We start from the raw sequence: 13,431 nt of genomic DNA, 5'->3' as shown, positions 1-13,431 counted from the left end.
AATTGTGCGCCGCCCTATGGGACTACCAATCACGTCCGGATGTGGTGCAGCCTGTGATGCAGCCTACACTACTACTTCAATGCCTTCCTGTTCAATTTGTCCGGATAATATTTTTTTTTTTACCTCAGATTTCATATGAATGATGATGATAGAGAATGTGGACAGGACTGCAGAGAGGCGGTTCTCGGATGTATGCCGTTGCCTCTCATACCGAGTGTGTACAGTGCATGACACAAGGCCAGTTTATGCTGCTCGGGATGATTCAAGGGCCTTGAGCTTAGCTCTGTTGAGGCCACCAAGCTCTCAGACTGACAGTCTGAGGCTGAAAGCACAGGGGGGTATAGTCGTCTAGCACTGAGAAAGCTCCCTCGGTCTCTCGTAGGCTCTATTGCGCAGATCAGGGCTGAAATACACCCTTGAAAACAAGAGCGCTATGCTGGAGAATAAATCAATGTTAGGACACGGTTGACTGACAGAAGCACAATGTCAGCACAGGTAATGTTCAGTAAGGCATTCGACGGAAAACGTTTCAAAACGTCTCGCAACAGAAAACTGGAATGACCGTCTCTTATTGGGCAAGTACAAGTAGTCCCTCGCGGTTTCAGTGAGTTTTGCTCCGTTTGATGCCCGATGAACATGACCAAGGTCTACGCGCACTGGTTCCAATGAGGACAAGAAAATGGAGCAGAAGATGGAAAGATCTCATAAATAAATACAACATAGATTGTGGGTTCTGAATTGGAGCGTGGCGGTTGGGCGATGACAGGAGCCCACATTAATAATGTAGACATGCAGAGGAGGCTGTGGATAAGTCCCGGGACCTCCACCTGTTCTGCTCTCCCAGCTCTCCCCATCACTCAGCCCAGCTAGTGTCACGCAAAGCATGACATCCATCCAGGTATCCCTATAGCCGCCCAAAAAGCCCCATCAAAGCATGACATCCATCCAGGTATCCCTATAGCCGCCCAAAAAGCCCCATCAAAGCATGACATCCATCCAGGTATCCCTATAGCCGCCCAAAAAGCCCCATCAAAGCATGACATCCATCCAGGTATCCCTATAGCCGCCCAAAAAGCCCCATCAAAGTGCAGAGGCCTTCAGTACTCTGTTAATCTCTGCTCAGGTGTTTGTTAAATAATTGACCCCAAAACTAGTGCTGAGCAATTAACCAAACATGAAAAAAAACTAATAAAACGAATTGACCGACGTCTGTTTAATTACTATAATTCCATTTTGTCCGTTATTTTGGGGAACTCAATGCGCCGTTTCTCTAGAGAGAAATCAAATTATTCACGAGAGAAATTAAGTCAAGAACTATGTGGGACAAGGGCTCCCGAGTGGCGAAGCGGTCGCAGTACTTGAAGCGTAACTACAGACCCGGGTTTGATCCCAGGCTGTGCCACAGCCTGCCGTGACCGGGAGACCCATGAGGCGGCGCAAATCGGCCCAGCGTCGTCAAGGTTAATGGAGGGTTTGGCCGGCCGGGATTTCCTTGTCCCATAGTGACTCCTTGTGGCGGGCCGGGCGCCTGAAAGCTGACTTCGGTCACCAGCTGGACGGTGTTTCCTCCGACACATCGGTGCAGCTGGCTTCCGGGTTAAGTGAGCAGTGTGTCAAGAAGCTGTGCATCGCGTTTTGGAGGACGCATGGTTTTCCACCTTCGCCTCTCGTGAGTCCATATGGGATATCCAAACTACCAATTGGATATCACAAAATTGGGGAGAAAAAGGGGTAAAACATGTTTTTACGAGAATAATGTAAAAAAAACTGAAAAACACAGTACAAATAAAAAAATGAGACAAAACACAAATCACACTGGGCTGATTTTGTAGTTTTCATTAGGCAAATATTCAACCTAGTTTAGCGCAGAAACCTGGTCATTAAATACAATGACCATAATCCATTGCAACTGTTCTTTCCACCTACGGACAGAGGCGCATATACACACAGACCATACTGTAGAAGACTGCATGAGAAAGGAATCAGCAACAACGACCAGACGGATAGACACAGTTGGTGAGGTAGCTACACGATTGATATTGAGACGGATAGACAGTTGGTGAGGTAGCTACACGATTGATATTGAGACGGATAGACACAGTTGGTGAGGTAGCTACACGATTGATATTGAGAGGGATAGACACAGTTGGTGAGGTAGCTACACGATTGATATTGAGAGGGATAGATACAGTTGGTGAGGTAGCTACACGATTGATATTGTGAGGGATAGATACAGTTGGTGAGGTAGCTACACGATTGATATTGAGAGGGATAGACACAGTTGGTGAGGTAGCTACACGATTGATATTGAGAGGGATAGACACAGTTGGTGAGGTAGCTACACGATTGATATTGAGAGGGATAGATACAGTTGGTGAGGTAGCTACACGATTGATATTGTGAGGGATAGACACAGTTGGTGAGGTAGCTACACGATTGATAGTTGTAGTAGTTGGTAATAAGCAGTCTTGAAAGTATCTTATCTACTTTGAAGAACTAGTAAAATGATTTAAAGATCAGCCAGCTAACTACTACTAGCCTAGCTAAATAGGATGACTCGTTCAATGGGGAGCACAGAGAATGCTAGATGGTTGTCTGGCTAGCTGGCTGGCTGCTACTGCCTGAGCAGATATGACATGACTTTAAGGAATTAAAAAGAATAAAGTCGTCAAATAAAACCTAGTAATATAGACAATTATTATAATTTTTTTTAAGTAAAGTAAGTCATGTGAATACATAATGAACATTCACTACCATCATGGGGCTCTTATTAATGGTTTCAACCCACTGTCAGTGTCAGTAAAAAGACAGGCAATGGCTAAGGGAAGCTCTAAATTAATTTGAATGTCATTATTTCATAACGCATTTAATGTGGAAAAAATAAAATCGAAACCGAAAACCGTGATTTGTTTTGTTAGATTATTAAAAAAAATAACTTAAAAAGCACTAAAAGCTCCCCCACCTCCCCCAAAATTCAGCCGACACCTCGACTTTACTGCAAAAAGACCTGGCAACTTTCCTCCCATTTGCTGATGAAGACGAGGCAGTGTTTGATGTTGCCAGGCTCCGTTTTCCCCACAGAGCTGGTGGTAGAGCTCGAAAATGAAACTTGGTGCCTGCAAAGGCCTAAATGTCACCAAACCTCTGGTGTCTATCATATCAGGTATTAATGGGTCTTGACAACACAGCATTCTCACTTCAAAAATGATATTAAATGTTATGCATCTACCGTACGCTACTGTTTGCCATATAACAGTATAGTAGCGTTCTGAAGTCAGCACTTGGCAAACTTCTAGAATGATCCAACATGTGGGAGCACAGTTAAATATGAAGAAATAGCAGCAATAAGCCATCAGGAATTGTATCAAACATCAAGTGAAACGTTGTCAGCATAGTATCTAGTGTGTGGTGTGGATGCTGTGTTTGACGCATTATGAGGAAGCACAGTCAGTCTGTTTAAATAGGAGGGGAAAACAGCTATAAGCCATCAGGAATTCTATCAGCTAAAACTAAGTCAAACACAGACGACATAATATCCAGTGTGTGGTGTGGGTGCGAATGGTATGGTGTTTCATCATGCTCTACCTGCAGAGGAACTTGGTGCTGCCGGGGGTGACCTCCAGGGTGAAGCACTCCCCTCCGTTCACACAGTAGTTCTTCTCGTTGTCGCTGCAGGCCGTCACATGGCTGGAGGTCTTCACCGCAGGGGTGGTGCTGGTGACAGCTGCAGGACAATACCAGGGGGTGATTAGCGGGAGAGAAATGGACTTAGGCATCCTAGTGGACCCCTGGGGCGGGGTGATCAGCTGAACACTAGCTCTTAGCACAAAGCTACTATGTACCACGATTTATACCTGTGCCCTTCGTTACAGCAGAATAGAAAATGACTGGGAAGTTAAGAGACATAGTAAATGAAGCATTGGAAGCACACGCAGACAGGATGTGCTCATTGACTACAGCTATCCTTGACAGTGAATATATCTGCAAAAAGCTTTAGCACAAATAACACCTTTATAACAAAGTTATACATATGAACACAAATCTTTACAACAAAAAACACCTCTTTTGGTAGAGTGATCACTTCAACAACTCAAATATTAATGTTCTATTCCTGAGCCCAATATCGGGAGACAAGTCCCAAAGCAATGATGTAAGACATGAAAACCCACGAGCATAAACTTCCTATAAAGTTGAAAAATGCAACAATAAAAACAGCAGAGACAGTAAAAGCAGCGATATAACAAACAGGAATAAGAAATCTCTGAATAAATGTTATCAAGAGAAAAAGCCTACCTCAAGATTGCATTACTTCTTTCTATCTAATTACTTTAACCCTAATTACATTCACCTATAATTTCCAAAACTTCTACAAGCATTTCAGAATGGTAATCTTATCTTCAATAAACAAGCATTGGAGTTCGAGCCCCTGAGCTCACCTGTGATGTTTCTGAAAAGTCTCGAAATGTGGCGACTCATTTCCACTCTTGTGCCCATCGGAGCAGCTCTGACCACTGCTGTCCCAGTAGATCAATAGGTTGGAGTTCTAAATACTGTCTGCTGGAGGTCTCTAATGCCTCTCGCCACTACCGCTCCTCACCAGGCTGCACTGCTTTAAAGCCCATAAGCATTTTAAAGATGTCAGAGCTCAATGACTGAGGGGTGGAATGAGTTCTCGCCTCTCGCAAAACAAATATGCAAAGCGTAATCCAGACACCTGCCAGAGCGATATTGTGTTTGTGACAAACAGGCATTCTTCCTGGCATGGACGCACGCTCTCGTCAGCCTGACGGTGAGTAGGGTATGAAAAAAATAATAAAATATATATATTTTTTTTTAAACGGCCCCGTCGCAGAGCCTCTCCAGCACCACAAGGGCAGAAGGAATGTGTGTTCACATACTAATTGTCTGCTTAACGACCACTTTTTCATACTGGTTAATTCCAGCCAGACGAGGTGAGCATTGCTGCACATATTTCCTCCTTTTAAAAACCCTCCCCGCCCTGATGTCTCTTACTCACGCGTTCCCCATCCAATGGTAAGCAGATCGTGACCCGGATGCCAATGTGAACCATTTAGTACCCATTGGCTATTCCGGCGTAGTGCTGTTGCCTGTGTCTCCTTCCTGACAGACAATCGAGTTAACTCGTACATTATTATTGAGATGACGTCATGATTTCATAGGTCACAGACCCCATCAGGTAACATGTTATACCGAGAGACATTACAGTTAAATCTCTAGGGGCCATACTGCTGTCTCCCAGTAAACAAATACCACTGGTTGAATAATTGACAATGCAACATATTGCTTATCTTCCCCAGATCTACAGTCTACTGCATGCAGCAATAGCAGCAGAACATCAATCAAGAGTCTGAAACCTCCTGTTCATTGTAAAAGACAGGAACGCATGCTCCCCTCTGCATACAGATAGACTGTAGCTAATATATGACAAATCTCCTCACAGAGATGACGCAATTACATTAGGGATGAAATAAGACAAAACATTTAAATAAATAAAAAATAGGACACAACATTCAAGTAGGCAAGTCTACTAAAACAATGACAAGTGCATAAATGTTGATACAATTTGCCTTATTACCGTTCATTAATGCCAACCATTCCAACAATATGACCCTCCAACTTTCAGGGACCAAACTGTGGGGCAGTTTCTATTTGAAGGTTTGAAACATTTCCAGCACTGCAACTACAAGACAGGCAACTTGGCCTACCTAAGATTCCTCAGTTAGATATGAGTAATTTCCCAGTCAGAGAGGGGAAAAAATCTGATTCCCCATTACTGACCTTTTCAGCTTTTAATTGGGACCTTTCAAAATGTCACCCAGCTATCGATACAAACCCCATTACTGCCAGTAATTTAATCAGCAAAAAAAAGTCTACATTGTTATCTAAAATGCATCAGAACATATTGAATACATTAGAGCCAGCAACGGTAATATTCAGTACAAATCAGTCACCAGTAACCACATTCTTTACTTGCAGAGGCTTAATCCAGTGTCAAAACAGGGAGAAACAGGGTATGAAATATTGTGCATATTGCAGCAGAGGCTTAATGAGAGAAGAGGGCGGTTGAGGCTATTTTTAACAAGGGGTATTTAGTTACAATGCTGGAGAGCTGAACCTGCATGTTTTTTCCCCGTCGTGTCTGATGGAAGCAGGCAGTGGGGAGGAGATCGATTCAGTTCCATTTCATTTTATTTATTTTTGCTGGTGAATAAGAAACCAAAAACCGGGAAGCAGAGAGACATAATGGTGTAGAGCCAACGGCAGGCGAGTGGTGGATTTTTGCCGACCAAGCAGTCCACTGCGGCGGACATTGTCTGAGAAGGCAGTTTCCCCTAAGTGTGATCAAGGACAGACCATAATGCATTGCGCCAGTGGACCTCTGTCTCATCACGACTCATCACCTCAGGGACAACACCAGAGGTTAGAACTCGGTCACCTCAGACACAGAGAACATAATGCCACACTACTCTTGCCTACTACACTGTGACACCACAGTATGTAAGACTGTGCTCTGATCATTGGAAAACACTGAACATGAGCTATAACATTACGCAACACTTAAAATAAGCTGTAACATACAGTATGTAACAGATCATAATTTTACACATACACAAACTGGGCCCAAAACTAAGATTAATCGTGTAGGCTGTTTTGTCATGTTAATGAGAGCATCCCAACGGCCTCATGGATCATAGTTTGACAAGAGAGCTGGGCGATATGGACAAAAGTCCATATCCCGATATATTGACTAAATTATCACGATACGTTTACAACATTAATGTGCACCAGTTATTTTTTATATTACCCTTAAAACTACTACTACTGGTTTGATGCTTGTAGCTACCAAATTGTCCCATTAACAAATCACCCATATTAGCAAACTTACTTTATTTCAAACGTCACATAACTCTACTGAAGGCTATTTATCGTAGTGAACGATATCTGCAAATGTCCACGATAAGTGGTCGGTATGGTCGGTGTCAATAATTTAGGGTTGATCGTCCCACCTCTAGTGTTCGAGTAAATAGAAGTACAGAGCAGAGTACAACTGGAAATAGATGTTTAACTACAATGATGCAGGAGCATGTAGTATATAGTTGAAATCAAGGCTGGGTTTTAGACATTAGAAAAAGTTTTCAATTAAAATGGTCAAAAATAAACAAAATTGGCTTCTTAACAAAGAGCAATTTCTCAAGCAAGAATTTAGCTAGGACTGTCTGGGAGTGGACTGAGTGGGGAGGGGGAAACTGAAAACTAGCTGTTATTGGCTGTTATTGATCTTTTAACTAATTTACCTCCTGGTGATGTCACCAGACAGGCCAAAACTCCATCCCACCAAAACAGGCTGACATTTCAGGTGGTATTTTCAAACAGCTCTTACATTAAAAGGCATTATAATAATTTTCACATGACTATCACAACCTCAGTGTGGAAATATATTTAAAACACAGAGAATCACGTTTTTGACTGCACTGGGCCTTTAAGAAACCTTAAAAAACATTAAGACCAATACTTTATGAAAATAACTGGCTGAAAGAGCAAAATGTTAAAGCAACAATCTTGTTTCCACATTAATGGCGTTACTAAATTGGTTGAAATCAATATTCTATAAATGTGTCTGCTGTCAAGGATGCCTCCTTTTGCATAGATCGATCATTATGTCTGCCCCGAGTATGGCTGCAAAATTATTACCATCAACGAATCTCTATGCTGCTATTTAATACAACAACCACCCCCATTACCATCAACTGATCTCTATGCTGCTATTTAATACAACAACCACCCCCATTACCATCAACTGATATCTATGCTGCTATTTAATACAACAACCACCCCCATTACCATCAACTGATATCTATGCTGCTATTTAATACAACAACCACCCCCATTACCATCAACTGATATCTATGCTGCTATTTAATACAACAACCACCCCCATTACCATCAACTGATATCTATGCTGCTATTTAATACACCAACCACCCCCATTACCATCAACTGATCTCTATGCTGCTATTTAATACAACAACCACCCCCATTACCATCAACTGATATCTATGCTACTATTTAATACACCAACCACCCCCATTACCATCAACTGATATCTATGCTGCTATTTAATACACCAACCACCCCCATTACCATCAACTGATATCTATGCTACTATTTAATACACCAACCACCCCCATTACCATCAACTGATATCTATGCTACTATTTAATACACCAACCACCCCCATTACCATCAACTGATATCTATGCTGCTATTTAATACAACAACCACCCCCATTACCATCAACTGATATCTATGCTGCTATTTCTTATCAAAAGAATGGTGGATTATCAAGACTCTTAATGACCTGAATGAATGAGTCATATCTTCTCTGCAAATTTTAGGACAGATTTATTAAAACATAGTGCTAGACTCCCTCCCAACGCCAGACAGACGTTTCAACAAATGGTGAGCAGAGGGTTTCCAGCAGCTTTTGGCTAACGACTGGGATCATTAATCAAAAAAAGTAAGGGGTGCTGACAAAGGCTGAGTCCCAAAAGGCACCCTATTCCCTACATAGTTCAATACTTTTGACCAGGGATCTGTGTAGGGAATAGGGTGCAATTTGGGACGCAGATAATAAAATGTGACATATATAACAACGTGTGACTGGCCATTATGGAATGGACAGAGCTACGGCATCAAACTTTTAATGAGGATGTTTTCACAACGCTTTGTTGAGTGTCCTGTCAAAAAGAAAAAGAATAATCTGTAAAGACACGGCCTGACTCGCCGGCGCTTACGACAACGTTCGCGTGGTAATCATCACTGATCCATTAGGGCTTGTTTTAAGGGAATGCTTTGGGAGGGAACACACATACACAACCCTGTCACTGTTTGTGCAGCAAAACCACCCTCTCCTCTGATGGGCCAGTCCCCTGTGTGTGTTTGGCAGTGTGTGCACCTGGTGAGGACAGATGACCAGCAGGCTAGGTGTGCCTCTCTCTGTGTGTGTGTGTGTGTGTGTGTGTGTGTCAGATGATTAATATCACCACAGCTAGGCCCATGTCTACAGGGGAGGGAAACCGACGTTGGCTGGCGTGGGACTACACAACGATGACGGATGGTACTATAACAAATTAAACATCATGGTGATGTGGACCCGTGTTGTTCAACTGGTAGAGCATGGCATTTTCAAAATGTCTGGATCGCAGGTTTGATTCCTGCTGGGGCCACCCATACAAAAATGTATGCACTCCCTACTGTGCCTTTGGATAAAAGAATGTCCTAAATGGCATATAAAATGGGTGGGGGGGGGGGGGGGGGGGGGTTTGGAGCCTTGAGGCAAATATCTTCCAGTTCAATAAATTGCTTCTAAGCGTGGAGTTTAAAACGCTGGGCTGGCTTGCATTGTTAATGCAGCCTGTAGCTGTAAATCGCAGTCACTTTAAATTCCAGTCAGGAAAAAAACGCACCCAGAAGCAGGATTCTGATTAAGCTAAAAATACTGTTTTCTGAGTTAATTTACACCCATTCTTTCAATTTCACACCATAACTAATGATGGTGAAAATAAAAGATATTGGATAGCCATTTCAATGGCTGTTAACAGACTGCTACAGACCCCCCAATGTCTGTTTAGCTTATACAGTATTTGTCTTGTTACACACTTGTACAAGTGTGGAATTTAAATGAGTTTTTTTTTTTGCATATCCCCACCCCTGGAGCAATTGGTGTTAAGTGCCTTGGTCAAGGGCACAGCAACAGATTTTTGACCTTGTCAGCTCCGGGATTCAAACCACTGACCTTTTAAATTACTGGACCAACACTCCCACCTCAAGGCTACGTGCCATTCTTTAGTGGCAGATATAATTAATTACACAAGTGCATGTGAAGACATAACAATAAATATAGTCCATGTACACTGTGTAAGTGATGAATATTCATCATAATCCTTGGCAATGTCCAACTAAACATTCTAGAAACAAACACCATGTTACCTATAGATTTTAAAATGGCTCCTTAAAGTGAAATTAGCAGGCTCAAGGAGAGTATTATGGTATAAACATTTCATCTCGAGCCAACCTTACATTGCTAGCTACAACATACAGAAAACTTGTGACATGCTTCTAGATAGAGTATCCTATCCACAAACCACATCCCTTGGGTATCTGAGCACCAAATTACCTGCTTATCTGCTCTGTTAGAGAGGAAGCCCATTGTCTCAGACCACGTCCTGTGTCTGTGTGAGGCTACTCCTGGCTATTAGGGTCTCAGTGCTTGGGGCTACTCCTGGCTATAGATTAGCAGTGCTATCATCTGTTTTAATTAGCAGTGTCACCCGATTGGCTAATTACTCTCATGCGGTCTTCTGTTTATTTCCTGTCAGGGTTTTGTGTACAAAGATGAGGAGCCTCATCATATATCACAGCTGTTGACAAGGAATTGGTTTGTGTTCTCCCACACCTGAGAGACTTTGTACAGGCAACTACGAATGTATGTTCTGATGAGAACAAACACCGACAGCCACTCCATAGACATCACTTGGAATGCAACAGACTTTCCACAGAGTCCTATTTTTGTCAATGCTCTAGCTCCTCCGACAACAACCTCATCTCAGGTCTATGAACCCTGCACGTGCTGCGGATGGATGCTTGGCAACAGCGCAGCAGTCCTCAGTGTGTGGAGGCCTCCGGGGCTGCTCTTCTACCGGCAAGCTGTTGAGTCATTAGGGAGACCGGCCAACCTGATTGCTCTCTTTATTCTGGCCCCGGGGCCTCCACACAGCGCTGCTTCCTGTTTAAACATACTGAGGCCTCCCTGACTTGACAGATTTGAACAAAAGGACGGCTCTGAAAAACCAACGGGAGTCTACAGAGTCAGCTGGGGACGAGCCCAGAGGAAGGCATTGGGAAGAGGAGCAGTTTGATGGTTACTCAGCTTGGGGGTTTTGTATGCCCTGTATCGTCTAGACTCAGCAATGGATATAAATGGAAGAAAGGCTGTGAAGGATGACAATCGACATTCCTGAAAATCTCCATTTTACAACTAGATTTCAGGTTTTTCAGAAATCCCGGTTGGATGATTCCCAGAATAATTAAGGAATAAGCAGGAGGGGCATCATCCAACTGGGAACATTTCCAGAATTGTTCAATCGTAGATGGGAGTGACCGAACCTGAAACTGTCAAAGACTAAGTGGATAGCTTTGCTCTACCGTGTATCTTAAATCCCCCCCATGACTATGCCCTTTGTAAAACTACGCATTTGGTCACTTCCAAAGCCCTGAGAGAGACCGAGAGACACTTTGAAGATACTTGTATGATAATTAGGGACTACAGTAGCTGAGCCAAGAGGGAAAGTATTGCAAGGGTATTGATTTGCCTTAAAATATTTCTGTCAATGATTAAGTGGCCACCTTTGCAGTAGTAATTAATTAACCCTGGCTCCAAAGTAAAAACTGACCATTACAGGAAGATCTTTAATGGTCTTTAAATGCTAATCCATATTGTCATTGAGCAAACTTGTCTCAAGGCTGAAGGGAAATCTTAAAATATGGCTGGCCACTTACATCCTTCATATATAATCAATTCAATTTAAGGGCTTTATTGGCATGGGAAACATATGTTTACATAGCCAAAGCTAGTCAAATACATAACAAATTAAATTCTAAATATTACACATTCAAAAGTTCCAAAAGAATAAAGACATTTCAAATGTCATATTATGTATATATACAGTGTTGTAATCTCTGCTTGTAGGCAGAAACTTAGGATTCAGTTAGTTTCAGTCTAACATCCTGGGATCAAAGGACATGCTAACCTTGATCTTGGGTTTGATGTGGGACTGTTTGAATGCATCACCGTGAGTCATGCATGGGCTAGAGAGGTTGTCCAGGTCCACCATTGTTGCATGATGATGATGTCAGGACTCTAGCCTCTCCCGCTCCCAAAACGTGCATTAACATGCCCATCACCAAAAATGTTAAGAACATTTTGAGAACCAATCCCATCACTCTTTGCCATCTCTGGATTAGGTTTAAATCCCGCTTGATCTACAGGCCTGACTAAACTGGATGAGTTCTCTTCCATCCTCCTCTGGTCCACTGTCCGTCCCTGTCCTCCATCCTCCTCTGGTCCACTGTCCGTCCCTGTCCTCCATCCTCCTCTGGTCCACTGTCCGTCCCTGTCCTCCATCCTCCTCTGGTCCACTGTCCGTCCCTGTCCTCCATCCTCCTCTGGTCCACTGTCCGTCCCTGTCCTCCATCCTCCTCTGGTCCACGGTCTGACTGACACCCACTGTCCGTCCCTGTCCTCCATCCTCCTCTGGTCCACTGTCCGTCCCTGTCCTCCATCCTCCTCTGGTCCACGTTCTGACTGACACCCACTGTCCGTCCCTGTCCTCCATCCTCCTCTGGTCCACGTTCTGACTGACACCCACTGTCCGTCCCTGTCCTCCATCCTCCTCTGGTCCACGGTCTGATTGACACCCACTGTCCGTCCCTGTCCTCCATCCTCCTCTGGTCCACGGTCTGACTGACACCCACTGTCCGTCCCTGTCCTCCATCCTCCTCTGGTCCACTGTCCGTCCCTGTCCTCCATCCTCCTCTGGTCCACTGTCCGTCCCTGTCCTCCATCCTCCTCTGGTCCACGGTCTGACTGACACCCACTGTCCGTCCCTGTCCTCCATCCTCCTCTGGTCCACGGTCTGACTGACACTCACTGTCCGTCCCTGTCCTCCATCCTCCTCTGGTCCACGGTCTGACTGACACCCACTGTCCGTCCCTGTCCTCCATCCTTCTCTGGTCCACGGTCTGATTGACACCCACTGTCCGTCCCTGTCCTCCATCCTCCTCTGGTCCACGGTCTGACTGACACCCACTGTCCGTCCCTGTCCTCCATCCTCCTCTGGTCCACGGTCTGACTGACACCCACTGTCCGTCCCTGTCCTCCATCCTCCTCTGGTCCACGTTCTGACTGACACCCACTGTCCGTCCCTGTCCTCCATCCTCCTCTGGTCCACGTTCTGATTGACACCCACTGTCCGTCCCTATCCTCCATCCCTAGCCCTGAGATGGATTAGACTAGGGTCATGTGACAACACTGAAACCGGAGTAAGAGGATTTCACGGAAATGAATGGTCTATGGTCACAGACCTAGCTTATCATGATGATGATGATGATAATTCTTTACTCTTATTGAACCAATTAAGTTGATTGAGAGCACATTCTCATTTACAGCAAATTGGGAAGAGTTGCATTGGGGACATTCGGTGCTGAATGAGCTGATCTGAAGCCAAGAATTATTGCAAATAAAGTTGTACATTTTTTTATTAATTTTTTTATAATAAAAGTTTGTTTCATGGAGCTTTGATTTTAATGATGAACTTTTCCAGCACTTACTTTCAGTTGAAAAACAACAGG

General features: G+C 43.8%; 1 protein-coding gene across 8 annotated transcripts in view; it reads right to left on the bottom strand.

The window, feature by feature from the left end:
- The window catches only part of nrg1 (neuregulin 1), a 162,305-nt gene that overhangs the window by 19,040 nt on the left and 129,834 nt on the right, over positions 1 to 13,431 (bottom strand). For all 8 annotated transcript variants that reach the window (XM_071351328.1, XM_071351327.1, XM_071351329.1 and 5 more), the window contains one exon: positions 3,586 to 3,724. In XM_071351328.1, coding sequence (XP_071207429.1) covers positions 3,586 to 3,724 — 139 coding nt within the window. The remainder of the gene's footprint in view (positions 1 to 3,585; positions 3,725 to 13,431) is intronic.

Source organism: Salvelinus alpinus, chromosome 18 (genome assembly GCF_045679555.1).
Source record: "Salvelinus alpinus chromosome 18, SLU_Salpinus.1, whole genome shotgun sequence".
Lineage (NCBI taxonomy): Eukaryota > Metazoa > Chordata > Actinopteri > Salmoniformes > Salmonidae > Salvelinus > Salvelinus alpinus.
The sequence above is the reverse complement of the archived record's forward strand: the minus strand, read 5'-3'. Positions and strand labels throughout refer to the sequence as shown.